Below are 27943 nucleotides of genomic sequence, written 5' to 3' on the forward strand. Positions count from 1 at the left end.
TGGCATCCTGCTGGGCGCACGCGCGTTCCTTGAGGAGGTGCGACCTGGAACTATGGCGACTGCAGCGGTCCACCCTGCGGCCCTGCGACTGCGGCTGCTCCTCTCGCCCTTGAAGTCCAGGATACCCGAGCCTCAGACGAAGCCCGCAGCCGCCTTCGGGTAATAGCGTGCTCCGGGCAGCTTGGGGCCCGGGCCGCTGGCGGAGGAGGGATCCGCGCCTGTCGCCCATGCCCTTCTTTCCTCAGACCCAGGTCCAGATCCCACAGAGCTAGTGCGCGAACACTTAGATGGCTGGGGTTCCAGGGTGTGGTTCAGCCTCCTCAGTGCAGATGGAGGGGACCGGGAGGGACTTTTGCTGGTAGATCCCAAACCCGATGCCTGTTAGCCAGTTGCTGGGGACATTAACTATTCCTGCTTCCTTAGAAATCTGCCTAACCTGCTTCAGTCGCAGGGCCCAACTTCAGTGTGCTGGCGAAGCTGCTTGGGAACCTGTGTAAATTCAAAGGCTCAGGGCTCCCTGCCAGAGGCGGTAGTGGGGGAGTGCGGTGATGACCAGGAAACTGCATCTTCCTTCCCCCACCACGCTCCCCCCCCGACCTTGGATAAAATAATAACAACATTCGTGGAGACCTACTGTCTTGAAAATGGGTGCTCAGTCTCAAGAGAATCTGAGCAGAAAATGTAGATAGAGCAGCCTCAAGCTGTGCGTTTCCCACCATATGCACAAGCAGACATGCCCACTGCGCATGTGCGGTTTACTGTCAGTGAGCCATTGACGCTAGTGACTGGCATTTAGAACTCCACTAGATCCAATGTGGAAAGCGATTGTTTGAGCACATAATCTGGAAGGAGGAAGAAGGGAAAATTCAACCCGGTTTTTAAACATTCATAGCATGATTGTATAGCTCTTAGGTTTCTCTTATTTTAGGATTATGTGACTTTAGCACTTTTTTTAAATATACAGGTGGAAAAACACATCAGTGACTGTAGTTGTGTAAATTGCCAGTGAACAGTAGGCATTGTATCCTGTTTCCTGATTGCAGGAAGGGATTGAGATGAGGCTATGGGGTTGTGTTAATGTCACACTCATTGGTGGCTTAGTGGATGTTGAGAGTTCTATTCACTTAGCTGCACTGCAGGCCACTCTTCCTGGAAGATCTCTGTGAAGGTTTTCCTAGGTCTTGTCATGCCACTCTAGAAATACCATTCCATACTCACACGGCTGTAATATGAAAAACAGCACGGGCTCGTTAATCCCAAAGCCAAGCTGCAGGCCCATGTCTGCAACTCGCAGCAATCCTGTACAAACCTCTTCACACCCAGTGTCCCACCGGAAACTAGCTGTGTTGTGTGGCACAGAGTTGCTTGTCAGTCATCAGCTAGGAACTTTGACCCTTCTCTTACTTCATGATCCCTGTGAACTGTCAAAAAGAATTCTCTGTGGGGAGTTGTATGTCAGTTATGACATTAATAATTTACAGAATCTGACAGTCTGACTGAAAACAATACTTTCTGGGAGGCCCCGCCAGAGAATCTGGTCCAATCCTTCCTCTCATGCCTGCCTCCGCCCCCTAGTTGGCACTCAGACTGAATGTCACCCCAGCACTTTGCCCTGTTTGGGGATTGAGTTCTGCCATGAGGTTAAAGAGAAAGCATGGCCTTATGAGTTCTATTATTCACTCTTCCTAGCTGTGTGACTGTAGACAAGTTACTGGACCTCTCCTGGTTTGTATTTGTATTTGAAACAATAACTGGGAAAGGCCTAGAACAGAGTACATACAAACAATTAGCAAGTACAATTAGTGATATAAATAGTGAGCATATAAATAATAGAATAGTATATAAAAGAAGTCCTCAAACTCCAGGTAATGGAACCCTGGCAGCAACTGATGCTGTGGCTCACTGTTACCTGATAAGAAGCAGGGTGTAAACAGTCAGGACTTTCAAAGTGAGCCTGTATCTTATTAAGCAATCCCCACTTCCATCTCTAAGCAAGGTGCAGAAGCCAAGATTGCTGGTCACATGCTCAGATGCTCATCAGGGACTGAATTAGCTAATCCTATGATCAACAAATTAGCATTCCCACCAACTTCCAGTCTCTCTGTGCTAATGTTAGGGTAAGTGCATCATGCATCTCAGAAATGAAAGACAGAGAAAGTACTGAGAGGGTGCAGATACATGTTAGTAAGGACTAGATCTGGTTTACCTGTTTTCCCCAACCCGTTATGCTCTGGCCTCCCCACACAATCACCTCTCCCTGGTTTGAGGGCCGGGCAGACCTCTTGGTACCATATAGAAAACTGGCAGGTGGGAGCTAAGGTTACACGGGATAGGAAGGTACACTTTGAGGGACTCTCAAGCCTTTTGTTCTCGAAGAAATTAACTCAATCTTGCTGGTCTGTTGGACTACTTCCCTCTTGGATTGTGGCATAGTGCAGCCTGATCTCACGGGTTTACATGGCTGGCTGGCGATTTGAATTCAAAGTTTGAGCCCTGCTGAAATAACAGGAGAAGAGATGCTGGTGCTGGTAGGCTGAGCTACACCTTACAACCCAGGGTCTCCACCATGTCCACCTTCACCTGAAAGGCTCCACACACCCACACAGTAAGCACTGAGCTGTATCTACCCACCTCCTGCTAGCCTTAAGCCTAAGGAAGACATGCCTGTAGTGTTCTGCACTGTGTGACTTTGGAAGCAGTTACAGGGCTATGCACCAGAGTTACAGTGTCTCTCAGGATTGTCCTGGTCATGTGTGTTAGTAAAACTCAACCCAATCTCACACACACACCCGCTTTAGACACCATGGTTAGAAGAAAGGTTGTTGGGGGCAGAGGAGGGAAGGGTGAAAAAGAACTCAGATGACCAAAGAGAAGGGGGTAGATTGTTCTTTATGTTTTCTGAGGGTTCCTGTCTTCGTTACTACCTTCTAGTTTCAGAAATTCAGTACTGAATGTGGTTTCGGAAGTAAGCAAGAGTTAGGACCATCAAAGACCTGAGCGGTAGGCCTAATCCTCTCCGCTTGGACTTAGCTGTTTGTACAAGGCCTGACCACTGTCATAGAGGCCCCCAACAAGCTGGAGCCAATGCTTTGGGTTTGAAATGACCCCAAATCATGTATCATGTATTCCTATGGAAATAACATAGCTCCCAGTCACTCTATGATTAAACATAAACCTCTCCTTATGTTTGAAGTTAATAACTTATTAATATTTAATAATATTTTGTAAATAATTCTGTCTCCTCTCAGCTTTGGAGAGTGGAATCAGGTGCTTAGGATGGACCGATGTGATGTGTCCTCATCTGGTGTGGCAGCACCCTGGGTGCCTATGGTGACACATCAGGGACCATTTCCACTTACTGCAGAACCCCACACCATCCAGTCCCTACCATTGTCCCTCTGCCCCCTCACTCTGCCTGGCTGAACACAGGCTTCTGAGCATGCCACATGGTCACCCAGCAATGCTGTCCTGTAACATCCTTATTTAGATTTTTGCCCTTTCTTTGGCGTTTCTTCACAAAAGACACTTTTCTGTCCTCTCAGATACCTCTACCCAAAGTGACATGACATTTCTTGTTGTCTCCACCAAAGTCACTGGCAAGCCTTTGCAAACCCTTCCCTGGCACAGAGTTTCTAGTATGATGAACTCTAGCCACCTACCCCTATACTCCTGTTAGGCAGTGATAACTTAGGACGAAATCTGGAATGAGAAACCACAATGCAGACCCAGGCAGATGCAGGAAGAAGTAAGGTTTGCTATTGTTCTTGTTACTGCAGAGGCTGAAGGAAAGATGCTCTTGCGGTCCAGGCCTCCAGTGAGAGACTGATGCCCAGAGCTCTGGCAGCAACAGGACTCACGAAAGCCACTGGCTCTGTGCATTGAGGAAAATGGAAACATTGTACAAAATACCCACATAGCACAAAACGGCTTAGACGAGCATGTTCTTGGTCCTGCAGGGAAGGGAGCCCCTAAAAGAGCTCTGGTGCATGGAGAGCAGTAAAAGAACCAGACGGTGCTTATGTGCTTTACTGCTAACATGAGCCCAGTAACACCAGTCAGCTGCTCAGGGGGTGGCTTCATTTAATAAAACAAGAAACACCGGAAGGAAATTTTATCTGGCCCAGGTGCCTCCAGCATAGCCCTGCTCTCCCTGAGCAAATCCTGTGTCTTTGTTTTCTCTCCTGCTGGGCTGGGAGCATGTGAACTTGTGCTGAAAGAAGCGAGTCTGCTAGTAGAATGTGTTTATTTGCATCTGTCTTGATTCTAAGGTTCTTAAAGCCATCCTAACAGTAAAACTCAATTCTTTGGAGGAATAGGATGTTAACAAAAATAAACTGATGTTGTTGGCTGTTACTTAATGACTTTATTATTGCTCCTCTGATGTTTGTGTAGATGAGCTTATTTCTTATTTCCCAATTTTGTCATACAATTTCCAGGAATTACATACTAATACTAGATATACCAATATTCAACACACACACACACACACACACACACACACACACACACACGCGTGCGCGCACGCGTTCTTTTTTTAATTATTTATTTTTATTTTCTTTGCATTGGTGTTTTGCCTGCATGTATGTCTGTGTGAGGGTGGTCAGATCTTGGAGTTACAGACAGTTGTTAGTGTAGGGAAAAAGGACCAGCCAAAGAAGCACACCCTGAGCTGAGCCAAAGAAACACACTTTGGCCCTGTAACCAGAACCAAAGAAATGCATCCTGACCCTGAAACCAGTGCCAAAGAAACACACTTTGCCCCTGGAATCAGAGCCAGTGAAAGAAATACACCCTGGCCCTAAAAACTAGAACCAAAAGGCTAAAAAGGACCAGTGAAAGAAACACACTTTGGCCTTAAAACCAGAGCCAAATCTGACCCTAACCCTGTGCAGAAAACTAACCAATCCTTGAGCAGGAGCTCTAGCTAATCTGAGCTCAGCATTAAAATCTGACCAATCCCCACCCTGGAAACCCTATAGAAACCCTGAGTCTGTTCAGCTTGTGGCTGTTTGTGCTACCTGGCAGTTCTCTGCCACTGTGGCAGAGGGCAGCCACTCTCCTGGATTCTTCCCTCCCAATAAATCCCTTCTTGAGCTTCGGGTGAAGACCTTCTTTGGAGCAGAGATGACCCTGGGCAGAGCAGAGCAGAGCCAGCAGGGCTGTAACAGGGCTGTACCATTTCTGCTGGGAAAACCTTTCCCCTGGCAGAGCGGAGTTGTTACACTCCATCCACTCCATCTGCTCTCCACCCAGCAGAGCTGAACTGTAGCAACTTCTTTGGGGAAACCTCCTGCTGGAGCAAAACTGCTATACTGGGCAAACATCCCTACCTGGAAGACCCTCTCCTGCTGGAGCACAGCCGATGCACTGGGAAGCCTTTCCCTGAGGCAGGGCTGTAAACTGCTACTCTTACTGCGACCTGTGGTAGCTCCCGAGCTCCAGGATGCCTTTCCATCTGAGCTGTGTAACACTCAGTATTCTGTGACTCCTGAGCTCCAGAATACCTGTCCCAGCCTATCTGCCTGAAATGCCTGCAGTTAGTTGCATGTGGGTTCTGGGAATTGAACTCAGGACCTCTGGGAGAGCTAGTGCTCTTAATCTCTGAGCCATCTCTCCAACCCCACACCCACCTTCTCTATTAATTTGGTTGCTATTGTTTAAGACAGGGTTTCCCTATATAGCCCAAGCTGACTTTGAACTGTGGCAGTTCTCTTCCCTCTACCTCCCAAGAGCTGGGATTTCATGTGTGCCACCACGTGTAGCTTGCATTCTGTATTACTTGAACCTAGTGAATCAGATAAAACCAGCATAAGGAACAAAACCCTTGTTTTTTCAAAAGTACCACATTTTGAGCAAGGACACAGATGGGGGTGGGGTATGTAGAAAAAAAGAAATTTCTGCCAATCCACAAGAAGAGCAATTCCTCTTAGCATCTGTCCTGGCATGCCCTCCACATCCTGCTTGTCACTGCCCTCTGTCAAGGAAGTGGGCAGGAAGACCGTAAGGCCAAGAACTGAAGTGGAGGCCATGGGGGAATTCTGCTTACCAGCTTGCTCAACCTACTTTCTAGCACACACAACCCAGGACCACCCGTCCAAGAGTGGCGCCACCCACAGTACGCTGGGCCCTTCCACATCAGTCATGAATGTTTAAAATGTCCATAGATTTGCCTCAGGGCCAGTCTAATGGAGGCACTTCCTCAATTGAAGTTCCTTCTTCTAAGATGACCCTGGATTGTGTAAAGTTGATAGACAGACAGACGCAAACAAAAAATCTAGCTAGGACAGAAGGTAAGCTCCTGCGTGCTATAGTGGGTCAAAACAGGAAGACACTGTTCAGATTTGCAGTCTGTTATGAGGACGCAACCTTGATGGAAAACTGAGGCACAGATCAAAGCATTGCAGCATGCCCGAGGGGGTACTAATGCTAACTCATGCACAACAACTGATACTTTGTCATATTAAATATGTCAGTTTGACACAGCAAGTAAGTCTTCCTTTCGGGACTTCTTTCTCTTCCAGCACTGCAGTAACGTCTGCCAAGGTGGCTGTTAATGGCGTTCACCTGCATTACCAGCGAACGGGAGAAGGGGAGCATGCGGTCCTTCTACTTCCTGGGATGCTGGGTATGTGCCGATTTTAATGGACTGCTTCTGCAGGCTGTAAATTCTTGGTGGTGTATCATGATGATAGATGCCAGCATCGATTATTTATGTTAGTGCTTGCTAAAAACTTTTAAGGAATACTTGCCCCGCTCAAAGTTGAGTAGTTTGGAAAAGTAAATAACTTTCTGCTGCATTAATTTTTTATTCTTTTACCCATTCTTCCCACATTTAAACACACTGTGAAGATGGTTTCCTACTATTTGGGAGGGTTTCAGGGGGTCAAGGAAAGAGGGGTCCAAAGATGAAGATAGTAAGCTGGTGACCAGCTATACCTGTTTGTTTGCCTCATATCCAGGGGTTTTGTGGAATGTAAGACTTGAAGTGCTAAACCCAGGACAGGAGGCTGGGGGATCAGCTGTGGATCAGTTGTGTTTGGCTTGTTTAATAAAAGTTAGAGGAAGGGGAGAGTTTTAAAAGATTTTCTTTCTTCTATCTTCCTAACAGGGTCTCACTTTATAGCTTAAGCTTGCCCTAGCTTCATACATACTGAGAAGACAGGTTTGTGCCACCATCCCCAGCAAGGTTAAAGTCTTTTTCAAAATCGAAATTAGATTACCACATATTTCTCTGTAGTGTGGGGGGCATATTGGAGCTCACTGAGTCTCATTCTAACTTAATAGGACAGCAGTCCAGGTACAGAAAGTTCCAGAGGGAGTTTGTAGTGATCTCTTGAGACATTCTGAATCTACTTTTAAGGCATCTAGGGTTGCTTCTTTGTTTTGTTTTTTTTTAGGTATTTGTGTAATCCAAGTATATAACTTATTGCCTTTTTCTCCTGAGGGCCACATGCTAAAATTTTCAGTTACTTTCCATCCTCCTTGCCAGGCCTTCACTGATACAGTCCCATTATAGCAACTAAGAGACTTGGGACACATAGTAACCCTTTCTTAAGCATCTATAATCAAGGAGATATTTACTCCAATAGCTGATGTTGAGATAAATTATCAGTAAAAACATTTTACCACATTATGTTTTTATTATTATTATTTCAACATTGCAGTCATTAACTACACAAACCACTCACCCCAGTATAATTTTTCATTTCTGTAAAAATTAGCATGATTCCAAAGCTTTAAATGGAACAGTGGGAATAATCTCTTTTCTACTTTGTCCCCCAGTAACCATGGGCCACTCAGATTATCATGTACTGATAATTATGTATATTCTCAAAATGTTTGTTTAAGGTTTTAGTACTCTTGGCCCTAGTCTTCGAATGCGTAAGTTTCCTCATTTGTGAAACTATTATTTTACTCTGCCCCCCTTCCATCCTGCCCTAATTCCTGACCCTCCTTCAGTGTAGTTCCTTCTATATCAGAGACATACAAGAATATCCCGTGAGAGAGAAGTAGACAAGGGCTGGAAATCCACTGGCCTGCTTTTGAGCCCAGCTCTGTGTGTTTCCTGTCTATTTGTGACCTGAGTGCTGGGTGCTTAGAAGTAAAAAATAAAAAACAAAAACAAAAATTTGTACAGTAAATACACCTGCCTCTGGCTGGATAAAACTCTTACCAAGTGACCTTCCACAAGCATAGTGGGTATGATCATACCACACCTCAAGTGACTGATTGGTTGTAGCTAAAAAATAAACTCTTAAGAGTCATTCATATTAGCTTAATGAAAAATAAAACATCTGGAGTATGAGACTTCTACTAGGATGCCACTGGGGTCTCCATCATTTCTAAGTCATTTTTACTTTAGAGGAGAGGGGGAACCCAGAAACTATCAAATATGAAAGCTCATTTCAATGCAGTTTAGTTCATTCTTTTAATGGATGAGTGGGAAACAGCTAAGCTGAAAGGCTGTCTTACATGCCACAAAAATACTGGTCCTGAGCCTCGCTTCCTCAAAACCACCACTGGGGGGACCCAGAAGCAGGTTCTAACTCCATCAGGAGTGGAAATCCGCCTCTGGGGGAAGTAGGCCCTTGAAAGACAACTTTCCCTGGCTAACTTTGAAGAGACCCAAGAACTGTATTTTAGGATGTTGCTGCTTCCATTTCGCTCCGGTGTGCTGAGAACATTCAGAACGTAACCAGTGGCTGTTTTTAGGAAGCGGAAGCACCGATTTTGCACCACAGCTGCAGAGCCTTAATAAGAAGCGATTCACAGTGGTGGCCTGGGACCCTCGAGGATATGGAAAATCCAGACCCCCAGATCGAGACTTCCCACCGGACTTTTTTGAAAGGGATGCAAAGGATGCTGTTGACTTGATGAAGGTAAGACCCAGGAAAGTGCTGAAGTGGGGGAAGATGACTGGAACCACCTTCATTTATTCTAATCCCTGGTATTCTTTCTTTCTACAAAAGCAATACCTAATGCAAGTGTTACATAAGGAATACCGAGTAGAAACAGAGCTCAGCTATCTAACGAGGCTACCGCCAAGACACCAAGGCTCTGTCTTTCGGGCCAGTCTCATGATATGTATCAGTGCAGAGTTTTAGTTTTGCTTTTGTTACTTTATTTTGAGACGGGTTTTCACGGTATAGTCTCAGCAGGCCATGAGATCTCAATCATTCTGCTTCAGCCTCTGGCTGCTAGGATTGCAGGCCTACACCACCACACACAACAAAATACACACTGTTCTATTTATGTAACTGGAGTCCTAAACCAGAAGCTCAACTCCATGGCTTCCAATGTGTCAGGTGTAGCCACTCACATCAAAGAAATCAACAAAGAAGGGGCAGGAATGCATTTTGAATAAAACTGCCATTTGGAGAAGGTGGAAAGGATGCCCTTGGGCCCATCTTTCAAGTACTGACATGAGTCTTAGGTTTAAGTAAAGCCAGAACTGGAGGCAAGAAGTCTACATAATTAAACGGTCTTGGTCAAGGTGTGGTCTGGTGTTATCTCAGTTCTGTTTCTGCAAGGTGTCCTGAAGAAGTCATGGGTGCATGCTTGGGGCCTTGGAGGCAGGGAGGGGGGATTGTATCATCTCATGGGGTGATCTGTCTGTAAGGCTCTGCTGTTCCTGGAATCCAAGCTAACTTCAGGCTTAGGACAATGTGCATGGGTCTGGAACCGGACGATATAAAAGGCAACTGTACGATGTCACCACTGCTCTTGTGTTTATGCCTTCAGCCTTGAAGGGGGTTGTCTTGTTGTTGCTGTGATGAAGCACCATGACCAAAGCAACATGGAAAGGAAAGGGTTTATTCAGCTTACACTTCCACATCACTGTTCATCAGCCTGCTTTTTTTTGGAAGATTTATTTGTCTTATGTATATGAGTGCTCTATCTGCATGTGCACCTCCATGCCAGAAAAGGGCATCAGATCCAACTGTAGATGGTTATGAGCCATCATATGGTTGCTGGGAATTGATCTCAGGACCTCTTGAAGAGCAGCCAGTGCTCTTAACTGCTGGACCATCTCTCCAGCCCCCTCAGCCTGATTTCTTAAAGAACCCAGGGCCATATGCAAGGGTGGCACCACCCACAATGGCCTGAGCCCTCCCCCATCAGTCACTAATTAAGAAAATGTTCTACAGGCTTGCCTACAGCCTGCCCTTATGGAGGCATTTTCTCAGTTGAAGCTCCCTTCTCTCTGATGACTCTAGCTTGGGTCAAGTTGACATAAAACTATTCAGTACAGGATTTAAGGCTGGTTATGTTGGTTATGTACCACTAGCCTTTACACAGATGCTCAGATGCTCCTTAAATGCTTAACATGCTTACATGCATAGTTGAGCAGGAATCCAACCCAAAGTAAAGAAGATAAAAAATGAAGAAGGAGAAGTTCTATTTTTAATTACTTTGTAGGTCCAGGTGAGGAGTCCGTGCATTTAAGCAAACACAGTATTTTATTTGGTTATTTTGATTTTTTGAGGCAGGGTCTTGCTGTGTAGCCCTGACTAGCCTCAAACTCACTGTGTAGTAGGGTAGCCTCTACCTCCTGAATTCTAGGATTACAGGTGTGTGACACTGATGGCATCATACCATACCTTACATTCTTCTAGTCTGCTGCTTTGAAAACGTGTCAAGGCTTCCTCCCTGATGAACATACACTCATCGCTATTGTCCCCTCTCCATGGTCTCATTCTCTGTGGTTTCAGTTACCCATGATCAACTGATGCCTGGAAATATTAAGTGGAAAGTTCCAGAAATAACTAATTCATAATTTGTAATGTTTCATAATTTAAATTAAGTTTATTTTTAGCCTATACATAAAGACATAACAATTGTATGTGGCAGGGGCTTAAGAAAGGTGCCAGTACATGTCTATACTGCATAATGTTCAAATCAGGTCAAACATGACTATCGAATCAACCATTGTTGCTCAGTTGCTTTCCATTTTGTTTTCTGAAACAAGGTCACTTAGTGGCCTGAAGGTCACCAAGCCCCAGGGATCCTCCTGTCTCTCCCTTGGGGCTGGGACTGCAGCATACTCCACTATGGCTGGCTTTTTTGGGTCCTGGGAGAGAACTCGGATCCTCATGCTTGTAGTGCACTCTGCCAACAGAACTATCTCCCCCAGTCACCAACATTTATCATTTCCTCATGGGAAAAACTTGAAAAGTCTTCCCTTCTGCCTTTCTGAAACACAGTTTCATTAATGGTATCTGTAGCACTCTGTCTTGAGTTTTAAATCCCCTGCCATTCTGACTGGTAGTACGTGTGGTGCTGCCCACCCATCCTGCCTCCATCCTACCCAAACGGTAAGACATCGCTTGTCCAGAATATCCACTTTGTACTGCCTGTGTGTGTGTAGCTCTTGGTTCCGTCTATATTTCAAGGCATCCATGGTGAGGTAGGGTCTTGGAATGTAACCCAAGCAAGTACAAGAGAGCTGCTGTATTTCACCGATGTATTCATGTCTTATTCCATGCAGTATCTATTGGCGAATGATTAACTTAATTTTAAGCTACTTTTTGTCATAAGTTGCTCATGGACATTTGTCTCTTTTGTGACTATGAGTAGTGTTGGATAGTTTTCTATTTCCAGAAGTGAAACTTGGATGACTCGGGCCAGAGCTCTGTGAACCCAGGAAGCAGTGGCCTAGGTTGTAGAGAACACACATTCTCATTCTGCATATTAATGCCAAATGATTGTCCAGAGTATGTACACATTCTCATTCTGCATATTAATGTCAAATGATTGTCCAGAGTATGTACACATTCTCATTCTGCATATTAATGCCAAATGATTGTCCAGAGTATGTACACATTCTCATTCTGCATATTAATGCCAAATGATTGTCCAGAGTATGTACACATTCTCATTCTGCATATTAATGTCAAATGATTGTCCAGAGTATGTACACATTCTCATTCTGCATATTAATGCCAAATGATTGTCCAGAGTATGTACACATTCTCATTCTGCATATTAATGCCAAATGATTGTCCAGAGTATGTACACATTCTCATTCTGCATATTAATGTCAAATGATTGTCCAGAGTATGTACACATTCTCATTCTGCATATTAATGTCAAATGATTGTCCAGAGTATGTACACATACGTGTGATCCCACAAGCAATTATCCTGACTAACATTTGTCAGTTCCTTGCCTTTTTAACCTTTTCAGACACTCCATTCTACTTCTAGAAACCTCTCCCATATTCTTTGTCATTTTCAGGGCCCTGGTTGGTTCACCCAAGGATGGATGCAGCTTTGCCGTGACCCCATGCTCTCTCTTGTCTCTAGGCAGCTCTTCCCACAGTTGCCGCTGTGGCTTCACCAGATACCCTGCTGTATTTTATCGTAAACACCTCTCCAGTCTACAGAATTGCCCCCTGAGTCTTGCCGGGAGGTATGCACACATGGTGCTTGCCCTACCTAAATACAGCAGATTTCTGCTGACCCTGTACTTGGGCATTTTACCAAACCTGATGATATGCTTTTCTGCATAGGTCAAAATAATACTGTATATTGGAGTTTTTATGACAATTACATTGTGGCAAAGCTCATTGACACCATGTGTCCAAGTGGCAGACTTGTAGAGTTCTGATCGCTACCAATCAGGTTCTTTAAAGAGAGTGGAGTGAGAACTGTGCCAAGTGTCCTGATGCGTTGCCCACAGGTGAACAGTAACTATGTCATGCCTTCTGATGCATTGCCCACAGGTGCTGCAGTTCAAGCAGGTCTCCCTCCTGGGTTGGAGTGATGGGGGTATAACCGCACTCATCGCTGCTGCAAAGTACCCATCTTACATCCACAAGATGGTGATCTGGGGAGCAAATGCCTATGTCACTGAGGAAGACAGCAGGATTTACCAGGGTAGGTTCTGCCAGTCATAGACGTTGTCATGACGATCCTCCTTGTTCCCTCCTCATCTGGTTTGATATGTGTTGACTGACTAGTCGCATCTCAGCCACTTCCAATTCTCAGCTCTAAGGTCAAAAGGAGGATGAGTTTTCAGGAAAGTCACATAATTTAACCAACCTAGAAATGGATCGTTTTCTATTTCCAGAAGTGAAACTTGAATGACTCAGGCCAAAGCTCTGGAGAAGCAGTGTTTACATTCACTACCACGGGTGGGTAGTGAGCTTGAAGTAAGAAGGGGGCGCTGTGAAGTGTTACTCATAACCTCATTTAAAGTAATATGAAAGCCACTTGCAGTGATGCATACCTCAAATCCTGGCTGCTTGGGCAGTCAAGGCTGCAGAATTCTGAGTTTAAAGCAAGCAGGGGCAATGTAGCGTGGCCTTGTCTTAAAATAAAAATCATGAATGAATGAATACATGAATATAATGAGTATTAAAGGGAGCACTAGGCTGAAAATTCAACCTATGGTTTGGTTATAATAATCTGTGTGGTTTCCTTGACTAAAGTCTCATGTAAGTTTCTCCTTGAGGCTTTTAGGGGCACAAGAGTGGCACCAGTGACCTTGAGCCTGTGGTCCAACACTAGCCTAACACTTGCTTTTGTAAAGCTGAAGCACCAATGAAAAGTCGGTTCATGAGCTAGAGAGCAAGCTGAGGCATCTGCATCCTAACTCTGCCTCATTTTCCTTCTCCCAGCATTGCTGCCTGGCCTGAACCGATACCCAGAGCAGATGGGAGTGTTGTAATTATTAGGTACCCAGCCCTGGCATTGTTTAGCCTCTAGCAAGCTTTCTGAATTGGGAGGACCAAACTCTCAGAAGGGAAGGAAGGTACCCCAGGGCTTGGGGTCACTGGAGCAAATGACAAGCTGCGGGCTTTCTCACCACCTGTACCTGCCACCCTGGCCCATCACAGCCCTCCCTTTCTCACCGGAAGCTTGTTGTGTCTTTACTAAACTGTGGATGGCCTAACAGAAGCAGTTTCCTCCCAGTGGGTCTAGAATTTTCTCTCCACAGCTGTGTCTGTAGTACGTCTTCAGTGGGTCTTTCGGCCTTCAGAGCCCGAGATATTTACTCTCTAGCCTTGATAGAAGTTGTCAGAGCCCTGCACATGCTGTGTCTCTTCCAGGTCCCGCCATTCACGCTGTAAGCTACTTGGAGGGATACATCCTGTTCTAGAATCTTAGTTCTCTATGATCTTCTGGTTCCTAAATCAATCGGAAACTCTTAATGGCAGATGATGGAGAGACCAACCCTAGTCTGACCTCTACGTGTCCTCACCATCCTCCCATTGGCTCAGAGTCTGCCTGGTACAGAGTAGAGTGTTCACTGCTGCCATGCATGAGCCCTGCTGTCTCCGGCACCAGATAGATCCTTGACCTTCCCTTACTGGGTGCTTCCTCTCTGCCTCAAGAGATAAGCATGATTCCTCCTCCAAAGAACTCCCCTTTCTCTGTAGTTCATCCTCACCATGCCGCGTCCCAGTTCTTGCTCCTGCAGTGGCTTTGAGGTCCTTCTGGTGCTCTCTGCTGAATGGTCCTCACCGCAGAGAGTATGTTATTGTCAAAGACGGCGCACACTTTTGACTTGCCAGTAGCACTCCTCACTACTCTCTAGACATTTGAGTCACACGCTGATTTTGTAAGGGATGTAGCAATACCTCTCCCATACACACTGGTTATCTGTGTCACCACTTGTTTACCTGACCAATCACTGACCTTTCAAAGAAAAGCCACTAGTACTGACTTGGTTTTGTTTTCTGTCTTCTGTTGTTTCTGTCTCCTTCTCCTTGCTTTGGATTCTGATTTGCTTTGTCCCTCCTATCTCAAAGTAGAAATCTTGATTATTGACTTGAGATGTTTATTGTTTTCTAATATGTCATTTAATTCTATAAATTTTCCTCTGCAGTGGCTAGATCTAATAACCCGTATATATAAAGGGGATTTATTAGGTTGACTTACAGGATGCAGTCTGGGTACCCCAACAAGGGCTGTCTCACACTGAAACAACTGAGAATCCAGTCATGTCTCCATCAGCAAGGCTGGATGTCTTGCCAGTCTTATTCTCCAGGCCTCAGGATTCTCAGACAGCTTCTGGTCCTCTGTCTACATTGGAATCTTGAAGATCATGGTTTGAATGATGCTGAAGGAATGCTTCAGTGACCAAAAACAACTAGGGAGGGAGAGGGTTTATTTCACCTTACAACTCTCGGGTCACTCCGTTACTGAGGGAAGTCGGGGCAAGAACTTGGGGCAGAAACTTAGATGCAGGAACTGAGGCAGAGGCCATGGAGGGGTGCTGCTTACTGGCTTGCTCCTTCCTCTCTGCTTGCTCAGCCTGATTTCTTAGAGCACCCAAGACCACCAGCCCAGGGGTGGTTCCACCCGCAGTGAGCCAGGCCCTCCCACAGCAATCAGCAGTTCACCCACAGACTAACCAGGTGAGAGCATTTTCTCCAGTGAGGGTCCCTCTTCCCAAATGACTCTAGCTTGCGTGACATTGACTAGCTAGCACACCTGAAAACATGATAGATGGACTTGCCAGCAAGAATGAAGGCAAGCAGGTGAAAAGAAACTTCCTTCTTCCATGTCCTTTTATGTGGGCTGTGTTCTGGATAGGGGGGGGCCGAGGGGGGGCTCTTCCTGCTTCAAATAATCTGATTAAGAAAAATCTCTCACAGAGTGCCCAGTAGCTTGGCTTTTAGTTGGTTCCAGATGTTGTCAAGCTGACAGCCAAAATTAGCCATCACAGCTACAAATTCTACCGCATAACATTTTGACTCATCAAAAGATATCTCAATATATCTTTCTTAATGTCTTTTCAGACTATGCCTTTCACTGATAGGGACTTAGAAATGGAATGTGTCATTTCTAAATACCTGAGGTTTCCTAGATAGCTTTCGGCTATTAGTATTTAATTTGCCTAGGTTTGGGAAACATACTTTGCACGGTTTCAGTTCCTTTAAGTTCAGAACAGGGACTATCGTGTTCTAAAATTGAACACTGCCCCTGTCTCTACTCACTGGCTTTTCTCTGTCATTCAGCTAACAGCCCACACCCTCTGAATGCTCGTGAGTTTCCCTTGAGAGCTCAGTCCTCCTCTGCCCTCTAAATCTCACTGTGATTTTGTCCTGTTGATGCCACACAAGGACTCTTGAATGACAGCCTCCCCCGGCACCCGCCCCTTTGCTGCCATCCTCACTCTCTAGTTCAGACCCTTCGGCTCATGGGATATTCTTTCCTCCACAGCTGAAAATCCTTTGTAAGGCAAAAGTCAAGCCATTCCATCTCCCACTTAAAAAAAAAAGTTAGTAACTTCAAATAAGTCCTCTGAGCTTGGCTGGCCCCTGCCAGACTGGCTCCACCCTGCTCTCTAATTCTCTGTTCCCTATTTTCCTGTGGGGTTCCTACGTTGAAAAGCTGCCTTTGGGATGCTCCTTGCCCTCTCCCAGCCACATCTTTCTCTGTAGTCACCCCAATACCCAGCAGCCAGGGTACAACCTCTGAGAAGGTGTCCCAGAGCCTAAGCCTGGTGGACGTGTAATGGGATGCACGTCCCACGCTATGGTACTTTGCCCTGGGCACTGTCACCCTTGTCTTAGTCACTGTAGAATAAGTTTCCTGCCACAGTGGTTCTGACTTTCCCTGTTTTCTAACAAAATCAAAGCTCTCTCAATCCCACAATGCTCCTCACTGCCTAGGACATCTCTGCTTCCCTCCCTAACCATGGATGCTGTCTACAACCCCTGACTGTAAAGATATCAAAGGCAAAGGCTGCAGCTCATCTGTCTTAGTTACTTTTCTGATACTGTGACCAGGGCATCTTATAAAAGAATGCTTTTAACTTGAGGTTCATGGTTCCAGAGGGTTGCCATTCATAACCATCACGGTAAGCAGAATGGCAGCAGGCAGGCAGGCAGGCAGGCAGGCAGGCAGGCAGGCAGGCAGGCAAAGTGTTGGAGCAGTAGATGAGAGCTCACCTCTGGTCCAGAAGCACAAAGCAGACAGAACTAACTGGGAATGACACATACTTTGAAACCTCAAAGCCCACTCCCCAGTGACACATCTCCATCAAGGCCATACCTCCTAATCCTTCCTAAACAGTTTTATGAATTGGAGGCCATGTATTCAAATGCATGAGCTTTTAGGGGCCATTCTCATTGAAGCCACCACATTTTCCAAGGTTATATTGCTGGAAACAAGCACTTAGCACACTTGTGCTTGCTGAATTAACTCTTAATTAGTAAGTTTTCTTTTTGAGTCTAGTGTTTAGCATGGATTATATGCTCTAAAAGGAAGTGGGGGGCTATGTCAGTTTCTTCTGGGGATCCAAATTCTGTTGTGGATCAACAAACAGTTTGATTCATTTAGTTATTCTGGGCACTTGCCTATAAAGCATAATTACTAATTTTGGGTAGTGATTATGCTTTGGGACAGAAACGGCTTCCTGTTTAAATAAAATAATAGAAGGGAAATATATAAATGCAAAGAATATTTTTGAGTATGTGTTACATGCCAGGCACCGCAACATGCCATGCAATTACTCTTTATTCTACAGTGTTAATATAATTCATATCTTCTGATTAGGATATTAGCACAGTGAGGTTAAATCAGTCTCCCAGTCTCACACAGCAGTAAGTCTAGGAGCTGGGTCTCCTACATAATCAGTCTGACTTTCCAAGCCTGTGCTCCCAACCACTGCTTGTTAGATCTCTGGCTTCCCCCAGCAGCAGCTGGGTTTCCCTGCCTGAGATTTTGTGCTCCTTCCTCTGGGACCCTGAAGACTTGCCACAGATCTGGCATTCCCATAGACACCTTTCATTTAGGAACTGTATGTAAATTAATCCATTAAAAGGACCTCATGCTGTCCCACAGCAGTCTCTGGGCTCCATTGGGAACACTGCTGAGCACTAATCCACTGGGTTCTCAAAAGCTCTTGGCCTCCCCAATCAACACTTCGGCGTCAGTGAACTGTGCTACCTGTGGGCCTGCTGGAGCCCAGGACTGATTCTGCTGACACCCTTGCTATAGCCATGTGCTCTGTCGCAGCTCCTCCTGCCTCCCTGGAGCCCTGATCGTCCTTGTGTTTTGGTTGCATAGGCTTATGCTCCCAAGCAACAGTTTGTCATGAGGCCACACCAACATGATTTCTTGCATGTACTGCCATCCCTGACTCGTTCTTTCTCTTCTTTACATTGCTATGATTCTCTCATGGTGCTGCTTGTGGCTGTGGTGCCCTGGTTCCCACCGCGGGACTGTATTCACAGATACGTTAGGCAAATCTGCCAGCTAGTTTGTTCACTCCTTTACCTGCTGATTTGCCTCATGCTGCTGGAGACCCTCCCACCATCATCTCCAGTGATGAGCCCCGAGGAAACTGCTGGCTGCACAGTGCTGAGACTGCCTAAGTGACAGCTTGTCATTCTCGTCTGGAATCAGTGAGCATGGACTCAGAGTGGCCTTGTCTCCTCCTTGCTCATGACTGTCTGACCCAGTTGTCAGAGTTTGCTTTCTCTGTTATGGACTCACTCAAACATACTCACTAATTACTGTGTCTCTTTTAAAGCGTGAGAATTGTATTACATGGATGTGGGGAGAAAACTCATTTAGTAAAGTAGGTGACACGAAAGCAGAGGACCCGAGTTCCAGCCCCAGCACCTATGTGAAAGTTTAAGTGCAGTGGCACATGCTTAGTGCTGGAAAAGAAGATGGGTTTCCCTGTCTATCCAGCCTAGTCTTGCTGTGAGCCTGTCTTATAAAACAAAGCAGGCAGTACCTGAGGCCCAATGACACTCAGTGCTGGCCTCTGGTCTTCATATGCACATGTCCACACACACACACATATACAGACTTTTTTGGTCATGGTTTCCCTAAACAACATAGCATACTACTAATATAGCGTTTAAATTACATGAGTTAAAATAAAATAATATAGAGATGGTTTACGTATTTAGGAGTTTCTGTGTCAGTTCTGTATACATTCCCTGCAATTTTGCATAATGGACTAGATAGAGCATCCACAGTTTGAAGTCCACAGTGATTCCTAGAAACAGCCCCCTCTGTGCTGTACGACAAAACTTTTTCGGGGGAGATGCAACACACATGTCTACTCACCCCAGAGAGGGATCCCATGACAGACCAAAGTATGGATACTGCTAAAGTCCAACTTGGTGAACCATGAGTTTTATTGGGGTTACTTACAAAGAACCAAAGCCCACTCCAGTATAGGTGACAGCTTACAAGGCTGGGAACATAGAGGTGACTCAGCAGGCTAGAGAATGTCCACTCCAGGTGCCTCAGTTGGTCTAAATCTGTTCCAGGTAATTCAGCAGGCTTCTACTTCTTCCAGGCAGCTTTTCTCTGAGAAATGTCTTTGCAGCTCAGCTTTCCTTAGTTAGAAGGACTCTTGGCTTTTATTGTTTACTCTGGCAGGGAGGGGCCTAGTGAATCTGGTCAGTTTCAGGAACTTCCTGAAGCTATTTTGAGTTGTTTACCTTCCTACTTAAGGAACTTTCTGCAAGACAGGGTATTTCAATATTGGAAGAAACTGTTACACAACACTCTAGGAACTAAAAGATAACTATAATGTCATTCTTACTCTGGAGGCACCAATTAGAGAAATGCTTTCCTTTTATCTTAATATCTTTAGCAGAAATAGTTCAACCCAGCTCTGATTTCATTCAGTCACTAATGATTCATCATGTTATTCTTGTGAGAGGCCCAGCCTAGGTCCGATGTGCAGCAAGATATAAAGCAAAAACCCTTGCACTGGTCACACATCCTTAAGGGAAGATGGACAGTCAAGCATAAGGCAGAAAGCTCTGCAAAACAATGATAAGTGCTAAGCAGAGCAGACAGAAAGGGAAAGTCTCAGAGTGTATGCCTGCAGGTGGGTCTCTTTAATGTGTGGGCAGACACCTAGAGTTTGTGAGTGAACCACACAGGTATTGGGAAAGGTCTTCCCTAGAGGATGTGAGTGAACCACACAGGTACTGGGAAACATCTTCCCTGCAGGTGGGACAGTGAGCCTGAGGCCCAGAGGTAGCCTGACTTGGGTTGCTTCAAGATATACTCTAGTCTGAAACTGTACTCATCCTTGTCCACACCTCTGTCTTTCAGGTATCCGAGATGTTTCTAAATGGAGTGAGAAGACAAGGAAACCTCTGGAAGCCTTGTATGGATATGACTACTTTGCTAAAACCTGTGAGAAGTGGGTGGACAGCATAAACCAGTTTAAACATCTGCCAGATGGTAAGCTGTGCAGACTAATGGTTCCTTTGCTAATTGCAGGGGATACTTGAGGTCCTCCCTTGATGTCCCTGCATTCCTCCATAATGAACAAACACACCCATTGTCTGCACACAGTTAATGTGTGAGCAGAGACACAGCATATTGGACATACTATGAGCCCTGGTGTAACAAGTGTAAGTACCAGACAGGACCATGTGAACAAAGGTTCACACTGAGGCTTTAACCCCAGTCTGCTGATTTTCCTCCAGTCCTTTGCACATGCGGCAGCATAAATCTGTTCTCCGGAAACCTGTTTCTACCTTCTAAGTGAAGAATAGGCCATTAGAAGGAGAGGCACCATATAGATTTTCTTTTCTGTCTGGATAGGTTCACCCTTACTCATCTTCTAGGACAAAGCAAGAGGAAGTCTCTGCCATGTTCTTCAGCCCCAGCAGAGTCAGAAAGGGGAAGAAACTGTTCGGTTTTCTTTTCAACTTCAGAGCCAAGTGGCATAACCTTAGCTGTGGACAAGTATCTTATTTTGTTTATCTTAAAAATTAATAAGATTTCCAGTAAGAATTAACATCTTTAAGCAGAATTCAAAATTTATTTTTATATAGCTATGTGTGTAGTCAGCTTTCTGTCACTGTCACAAACACCTGAGTAACCAGCTTACTGGGAGAAAAGTGTACTGTGACTTAGTTCTGGGGGTTCTGGTCTATGACTAGGGAGACCCACAGCCATTGGTGGTGCAGTAAGTCACAGTAGGAGAGCTTGGCAAGGCAAAGCATTTGCCTCATGGGCAAAAAGGAAATGGAAACACTGACTGGAGTCCACCTCCCCTCCAAAGGCACACCCCCCAATCTCCTATGAGCTTTCACTAGGCCCCGCCTTTCAAAGGTCCCTCCACTCTCTCCTTCTCCACGCTGGGGAATAGTTCTAACATGGGAACTTTGGGGAACACTAAGATCCAGACTGTAGCAAGCTGCTTAGAATCGATGATTTCCCCTCCCTTCTTTGTAGTTTTGTAATTGCTGTATGAATAGAGTAGCTAAGATTTAATCTTGAAAACATTGTTGCAGAATGCATGTGTCTGAAGCAACAGCTTAATCTATTAGGTAATCATTTCCAGCATGAATCATCTGTAATGTCAAAGCTTTTGCAATGAAAGGGACTTTGGAAATATTACATGTCTGGTTGAAGTTCAAAAGAGCAAATCCGTGTCTTATAGTGATCCTGTTGAAATGCAGTTTTTAATCCATTGTAACGAGTCTTTAAAATGTGTTTCCTTGCGTCTTAAAACAACAGAAAAAGGTGGCATTAAACCAAGTGAATGGGTTCTCCATGAAAGAGAACACACTGAGACATATAGTTCGGTGCTTTCTGGGGAAAGGCAATGAAGAGATGGAAATAGTGTTAAATTGACTGTTCAGAAGCACATCCTAACATAGAGAATCCAATATGGAAATAATCTTAAAGCAGGACTTAATAGTTCGTCTCCCTTCTGTATTTACTGATCTGGCAGTGTGCTCAGGTTTACAGACACTTGATCCAACATGGGTAATTGCACAACTGTGGGATCGTCGGGGCCCGGGTTTGAGGTCTTGGCTTGCTGTCACGATGGCTTTGGGCAGTGACTTAGTTTCTAGAGACTATACTAATGCCTACCTCATAAAGTTTTGTGGGAATTAACATATATTCAGTCATGGATAAGTATCATGCAAGTGCTACTACTGTGATTTAAAAAAAAACACCTAATTTACAAGTGTTTGTCAGAATGAGTTGAATGAGTTAAAATATAAGTTGCTAGCCTGGTATATGCCTTTCATCACAGCACTTGGGAGGCAGAAACAGGTGAATCTGTGAGTTTGAGGCCAGCCTGGTCTACATAGTAAGCTCCAATCCAGCCAGAAATACACAGTGAGATCCTGTCTCAAATTAAAAAAAAAAACACCTACAATGTAAGTGCTGTAAGAGTTGCCATATGCTGCCACGGCAGGCAGCTCTCATCAGCATCACTCATACAGCTGCCGGGCGGGGGTGTGCTGCCCAGAGCAGTGCTTCCCCAGTCAGCTGGTCACTCTCCCTTGGTGGAGAGTGACCCCCAGCTGAAGAGAAGGGCAGTGCCACACGCACTGGATCTCAGCCAGCTCAGTTATATAGCACCTTCCTTTTCGAACAGGCAGAGATGTGGAGGGAGGGCAGAGGAAGAGCTAACAGCCTGTATACCAGAACCTTCAATACTGCTGGCTATGTGTGTAACCACATAACAGCCACAGGCAACTGTGATTATTGCTGCTAGGGACGGATAAGGCACACGTGTGTCAGCAGATCACCAAACACCAAAGGTAATAGAAAGGGGTTATTTTGAGTTCTGGAGCTTCCCAGACATGAGCAAGTGCCTGTACCGCTTTGTGTCTGTGGTGAGGTACTGGGAGCTCTTGCTGGAGCAAAGGTGGTCACATCTCAAGTCAGAGAGTGGAAGGGAAGCCAGAGTAGGCTAGGGTTCGACAGTCCTCTTCAGGTGCATGTCCCCAGTGATAAGGATGTCCCACGAGGCTGCACCCTGAGGCTGTCACCACTTCCTAATGGCACTTCTCTGGGGACCAAGCCTTTGGTGCCTAGCCGTGTATCACTGCAGAGTTGTGCTCTTCTCTGCAGAGAGCCTGTGCTGAGGGGATCCCCTGTGCTCTTGCCTCTCAGGTAACATCTGTCGGCACTTGCTGCCCCTGGTCCAGTGCCCAACCCTCATTGTGCACGGAGAGAAGGACCCGTTGGTTCCACGTTTTCATGTTGACTTCCTTCACCAGCATGTGAAAGGGTCACGGTGAGTCTTGTTACAGTCTCTGCAACTCCTGGGCTCCTCAAAGCCTCTGAGGAAGTGAGAGCAGCCTCAGGAAGGAAAAGAAGTAGGCAGTGGGGGCTTGGAGTACGTGTTCCTCATTTGGTCAGAGAGTACCACCACAGTGTTTAGAGTACCACAGGCACAGCAGACCTGAGCTCCAAGCTATGGAGACCCTCAGCAGAAGGACTCTGGTCTTTGAGCAGTGAGGCCAGTATGTTCCTGGGCCCTGATCTCTGTGACAAGAGAGTCACTTACATGTGCAGCTCCATTGGCAACAATTTGATCTATCTTGTGTTTTTAGTTCATTTAAAAACAATAATAATAAAAAGCATTCAGAAAACCAGGTTAAGAAAGTAAATTGTCCTTTGCTGGCCACTCGTGTAGATACAGTCATATTCTATATTCAACTCTGAGGCTTTTTCTCACTAAAATTATATCGCAAACTCTACAAGTCATATTCACCTTAAATATGTACTCAGCCCTTCCGTGTGCCTGATTTTGATGCCTGTGGAAGGCCAGCACTGCTTAGCACACTGACCGCTTAGCTCAGGTCCCTGTCCCCAAAGCCCCTGAATCCCAGCAGGGAACGTTGGCACCCCAAAAGCTCCGCTGCCTGTGAGTGAGTCTTAGTTTGTCTTAACAGTGGGCTTCTCTGGGGATTTGGAATTAATGGAAGGGGGTGTTTCTTATTCCATAGCAAAATACAGTTGCATAGTAATTAATATATCTCCTTATATATACGAAGTGTGTGTGTGTGTGTGTGTTTGTATGTATGTTTCTTTACATTGAAAGGCCATTCTTCATCCTATGTATTTCTTCTATACAAGTTCAACCCTGCGTTAAACAAACACAAGAATATGAGCAGGAATAGCAACCACTTTGGGAAGAATGCAAGTGAAGAATAAAAGTAGAAGTTAGATTCTACTTGTGAGTAAACAAAGGATTTTTACAAAAATGTGGAAGTCCATAGTAAATAAGGCATTTGCAAACTTGAATTTTATAAAATTATGCTACTAAGTTATGGTTGTGACACAAAATTCAAAAGTTTATTTTTATTAAATTCCCAGATGTTTTCTATTTATCTTTGTCTCTGTTTTATTTTAATTTTATATATTTAGACTATGCAATGTGGTGTTTTTACATAGATTTTTGTATTTTAAAGATATTTTACATAAAATATCTAGTTATACTTCACTACAAACTTAGGGAAGGTAGTTCCATCTTTTTAGATGAGAATTCAAGGCTGGTCAATGTTGTGAGTGTTTCAAGCTACTTAGTAAATGACAAGACCTAGATTTTCTGAAAACAGAACCTTTTCCCCACAGTACAACTGTCTCTCATGAATGTACCCTTAGAGGTCACACAGCCATGCTAGGTGGCCTGGTTGATTATCTTCTGCCTCAGAAATGACCAGTTTTTGCTGACCCTCATGATTAATGCAGAGACGTCCCTCAAGGAACCAAATTCGCTAAACATCTGTCTGTAAGAAAGTTTTGGCTAGGAATTCTGTTCCAAACCATATCCTAGCAACAGAACACATCAATATTGGAGGAAAGTGTGCCCTTCCTGTACATGTGGTGGGAAATCATTTTCTTATAACCGTATTTGTTGGAACTCATGGGTTGGAGGTAAAATGTTATTAGCAACGGTTCTCTAAAACTGGTCTGTATTTTCCACTTCTTTTGCTACAAGAGCCCTTTATGTTGGGTGGGTACCTACAAGCCATGGCTGGCTTCTTTGGGAGGCCACAGAAGGAAACTGAATTCCTAAAGCTGCAAATCCCTGCAGTGCATCTGTGCCAGGCCTTCTGAGGCAGGGTTGCTGCGCACCATGGCAGGCACGTCTTTCACTACACTTAAAGGCATAGTCTGTCCTCATGGGTTTTTGCCAAGAAGCACTTACTGTATATGAGTCACACCATGTTGCTTTTACTTCCTTGGAAGGAGACCAGCCTCCAGCTTTGTTAGTCTGTCTCCTTCCTTTTTCTTTCCTCTCTTCATAGGAAAGGACTCATAGTCTCTTAAAAGCAAGGAGGCTTTGTTTTAACTTTTTACTTTTAGGCAGCTGTATTTCTCCCACAGAAATTGGGTAAAATCGCGTAGTCAGAGCTGTTTTGACGGCAGCAATAAGGTGAACAGACCCTGTTTTTCCAGTTCTCTTGCCCTGATCCTAATTTCAAGGCTCCTGTATAGCCAGACCTCCCTCCTGGCCGAAGGGCGGCTTGCCTGTCTCATCTGCAAGCCTCTAGGAGGACATTTCCCAAAGCATGCAGCAAGCCCAGTAGCCATCAGAGAAATCTTGTCAAGTGGTAATTGGTACCCATCATCCTCTAGAGCTGGTGTGAAGAGGCTCTTGGAGGCAGCAGGGCTGGGCTGGTTGTAGAGGATGTGACTGCACAGTTAGGTCAAGCCACTGTGCCGGAACCAGCTGGCTTGGCTGCCACGCCAAAGCTCGGGAGTTCCCACCTTAGCTGTCTTCTGAGAAAGACGTTCAACTCTGCAGTGATGCCAGAGCATCCCCCATGTACCCATCGGCGTCATGTTCATTTCAGAGTTCCCTAAACTACATGACACTCTCGATGCCTTATGACTGAGAGGGGTTGGGTCAGCAGAGCTGAGATGACCACGGGTTTTACCACAATTTAACAGCTTCTTGCCAAGAGACCTAGAATTTCTAAAGGCGGCACATACTATAGGACCTCCTCCCTTGCAACAGGAACTTTCACCCTGTTAGGGCCCCTGCACAGCCATCTGAGACATGTGTTTAGTGGTAGGCTTTCCCACTCATTTTCCTGGAGAACATGATTGTTTGAAAGCCACTTGGTAAGGCGTGTGCATCCTTTTGTTGTCTGGGTAAGAAATGGGTCAGTTGCAGACTGGCTGCCTGGCTAAGTGTTTGTGCCTGGCTGTTCTGGTCCCGTCCCCAAGAGGATTCACAGTAGGTTAGTGAAGGGAGGATTTGCTAAAAACCTGGGAAGGCATCAAGGAGAACAATTTTCTCCATATTTTCATCTGTCCATCCATCCATCGGTCCACCCATCCACTCATTCACCCATCCACTATCCATCCATGTATCCACTAATGCACCCATCTAGTATTTACAGTAATTTTCTCATATTTTTAATATGAAGAATCTCATGTCCCAAGATCTAGAGATGTTGTAGAAAAGCTTTAGGCTTCACTATATAGCTAAAAAGGGGATTCGCAGCTGGCCTCTTCATGTTCTTACTGGGAACAGGTGGATGGAGAAATGGGGCAGAACAGATGACAGCTGAGGTGGGCACATCACTTCAGTATTGTCGGCTCAGGATTTCTTGGCCCCTGAACCCAGCTAAATTCAGATAAATGATTATAGTTTGGCCTACACTTGTCCTTCTGTTACCTCAGCATCCCGGGAAACTGAGTCTTTTCTGTATCCTAAAAACTGCACCTTTGAACATTCCTGTAGCCCCACACCTGTGTGGTGCAGCTGGATCATCTTTGGGGCTGTTATGGCTCATCCCTTCTAAGAAATACTTTTTAAATTTAAAATATTCTGGCTATTGGTTATAGCATTATTAACTTTACATAGCATAATTAACCTCCAAAAGATGCAATCAGTATATATTTCCTTTTCACCTGATTTTGTTGGTCCTCCCACCCCTGCTGCTGGCATAGCTGAGTTGCCAGAGACCCAGCATCTTCTGAGGATGGTCGCCATTCCCCAGAGTCCTCCCTATTACCTGGTGAATTGTTAAGAGCCATCATCAGTACCACTACTGGAAGATCAGAGTTCAGAATGTATCCTTGGGATTTGTTCTAGTCTAGTTCTTTTGACACCCAGTTGTCACTGTAGACAATATGGCTTGAACTTGAGCTTGCCTCCCAAAAGTTTTGTTTAAAATCTATTTCTCTACTTTAGAAGCTAATAAATGAAATTTTTAAATTGTATTTTTTTAAATTGCACATCAGTCCTCTTTGACCAAAATCAGATGAAATGACAGAAGCTTTTCCAGGACAGAGGGGTCCACCAAAGACATGGTGTGACAGCTGCAGTAGTGGCTCTGCACGCATGGCTGCTGCTGCTCCCCATCACCCACCCGGAATTCCTCAGGCATTTTTCCATCTGTCTGCCGGCTGCATCAGGCTTCAGTGCTCTGCACTCTGAACATGACAGGATGGCTTGGAACATTGAATGGAGGCTGCTGCTGGCTGAGAATTCCTGTTTGGGTTGCCCACTATGCATTTACCCAAAATCCTCACCTGTGCACCTCAGTGAATTCTGACCATTTCTCATTGTTATCATCTTTTAAGAGTTGGGATTACCTTCAGTCACTATCACCCCTATTATTTTTGTAATCACTTCCCCAACAGTCTCTTTTTAAAACACAATTGTTAAAAATGGATTTTTAAAATAATTACCAGGTCACTCTCTCGACTGATTTCCAGTCAAACCGTTTTTGTTATCTGATGCAGTCCCAAACATTGTCACTATACAGCGATGACTTTATGCTCTACTTCTGGGGTGGTTAGAATACACCTTCATGGAAAGTGTATATAGTTCTGAAAGATTCCCATGAAGTGCTGACAAGGTGAAAGCATTTTAAATATGTACCACTGACCAAAAGCTTGCTTTCTTTCTTAGGTTGCATCTGATGCCAGAAGGCAAGCATAATCTGCATTTACGTTTTGCAAATGAGTTCAACAAGTTGGCAGAAGACTTTCTACAATGAAATTACAGGAAGTCTTTGGTTTCTGGGTGATTCTGTGTTGAAGGATCATGTTCTTGTCTGTTACCAGGATGTTCCAACATGCCTTTCTTGCTTTTATCCTCTGGTCACAGACCCCCCAGGCTTTTCTACACTTCCCATAATATGACTCTGTGCAAGCAGGAAAAATAGCATACCCAAGTCAGGTTATAGCTTTTATAGCTGCCAAAAATGAATACTAGCATTTTAAACACTAAA

At 45.0% G+C, this 27943-nt stretch overlaps 1 protein-coding gene across 1 annotated transcript; it reads left to right on the forward strand.

The window, feature by feature from the left end:
- Positions 1-27943, forward strand: Bphl (biphenyl hydrolase like). Its single transcript, XM_005066406.4, has 7 exons — positions 1-159; positions 6522-6625; positions 8713-8879; positions 12725-12878; positions 20043-20174; positions 22857-22980; positions 27622-27943. The coding sequence occupies exons 1-7, from the start codon at positions 53-55 to the stop codon at positions 27707-27709; spliced, it is 876 nt and encodes a 291-aa protein (XP_005066463.2). The 5' UTR covers positions 1-52; the 3' UTR covers positions 27710-27943.

Source organism: Mesocricetus auratus, unplaced genomic scaffold (genome assembly GCF_017639785.1).
Source record: "Mesocricetus auratus isolate SY011 unplaced genomic scaffold, BCM_Maur_2.0 Super-Scaffold_100013, whole genome shotgun sequence".
Lineage (NCBI taxonomy): Eukaryota > Metazoa > Chordata > Mammalia > Rodentia > Cricetidae > Mesocricetus > Mesocricetus auratus.

Bases quoted from the DNA above. Each gene is read 5' to 3' on its own strand.
- Bphl (XM_005066406.4), top strand. From the start codon at position 53: ATGGCGACTGCAGCGGTCCACCCTGCGGCCCTGCGACTGCGGCTGCTC. The intron at 6,626-8,712 runs GTATGTGCCGAT...GGCTGTTTTTAG, and splicing joins TCTACTTCCTGGGATGCTGG to GAAGCGGAAGCACCGATTTT. The intron at 22,981-27,621 runs GTGAGTCTTGTT...TTTCTTTCTTAG, and splicing joins CAGCATGTGAAAGGGTCACG to GTTGCATCTGATGCCAGAAG.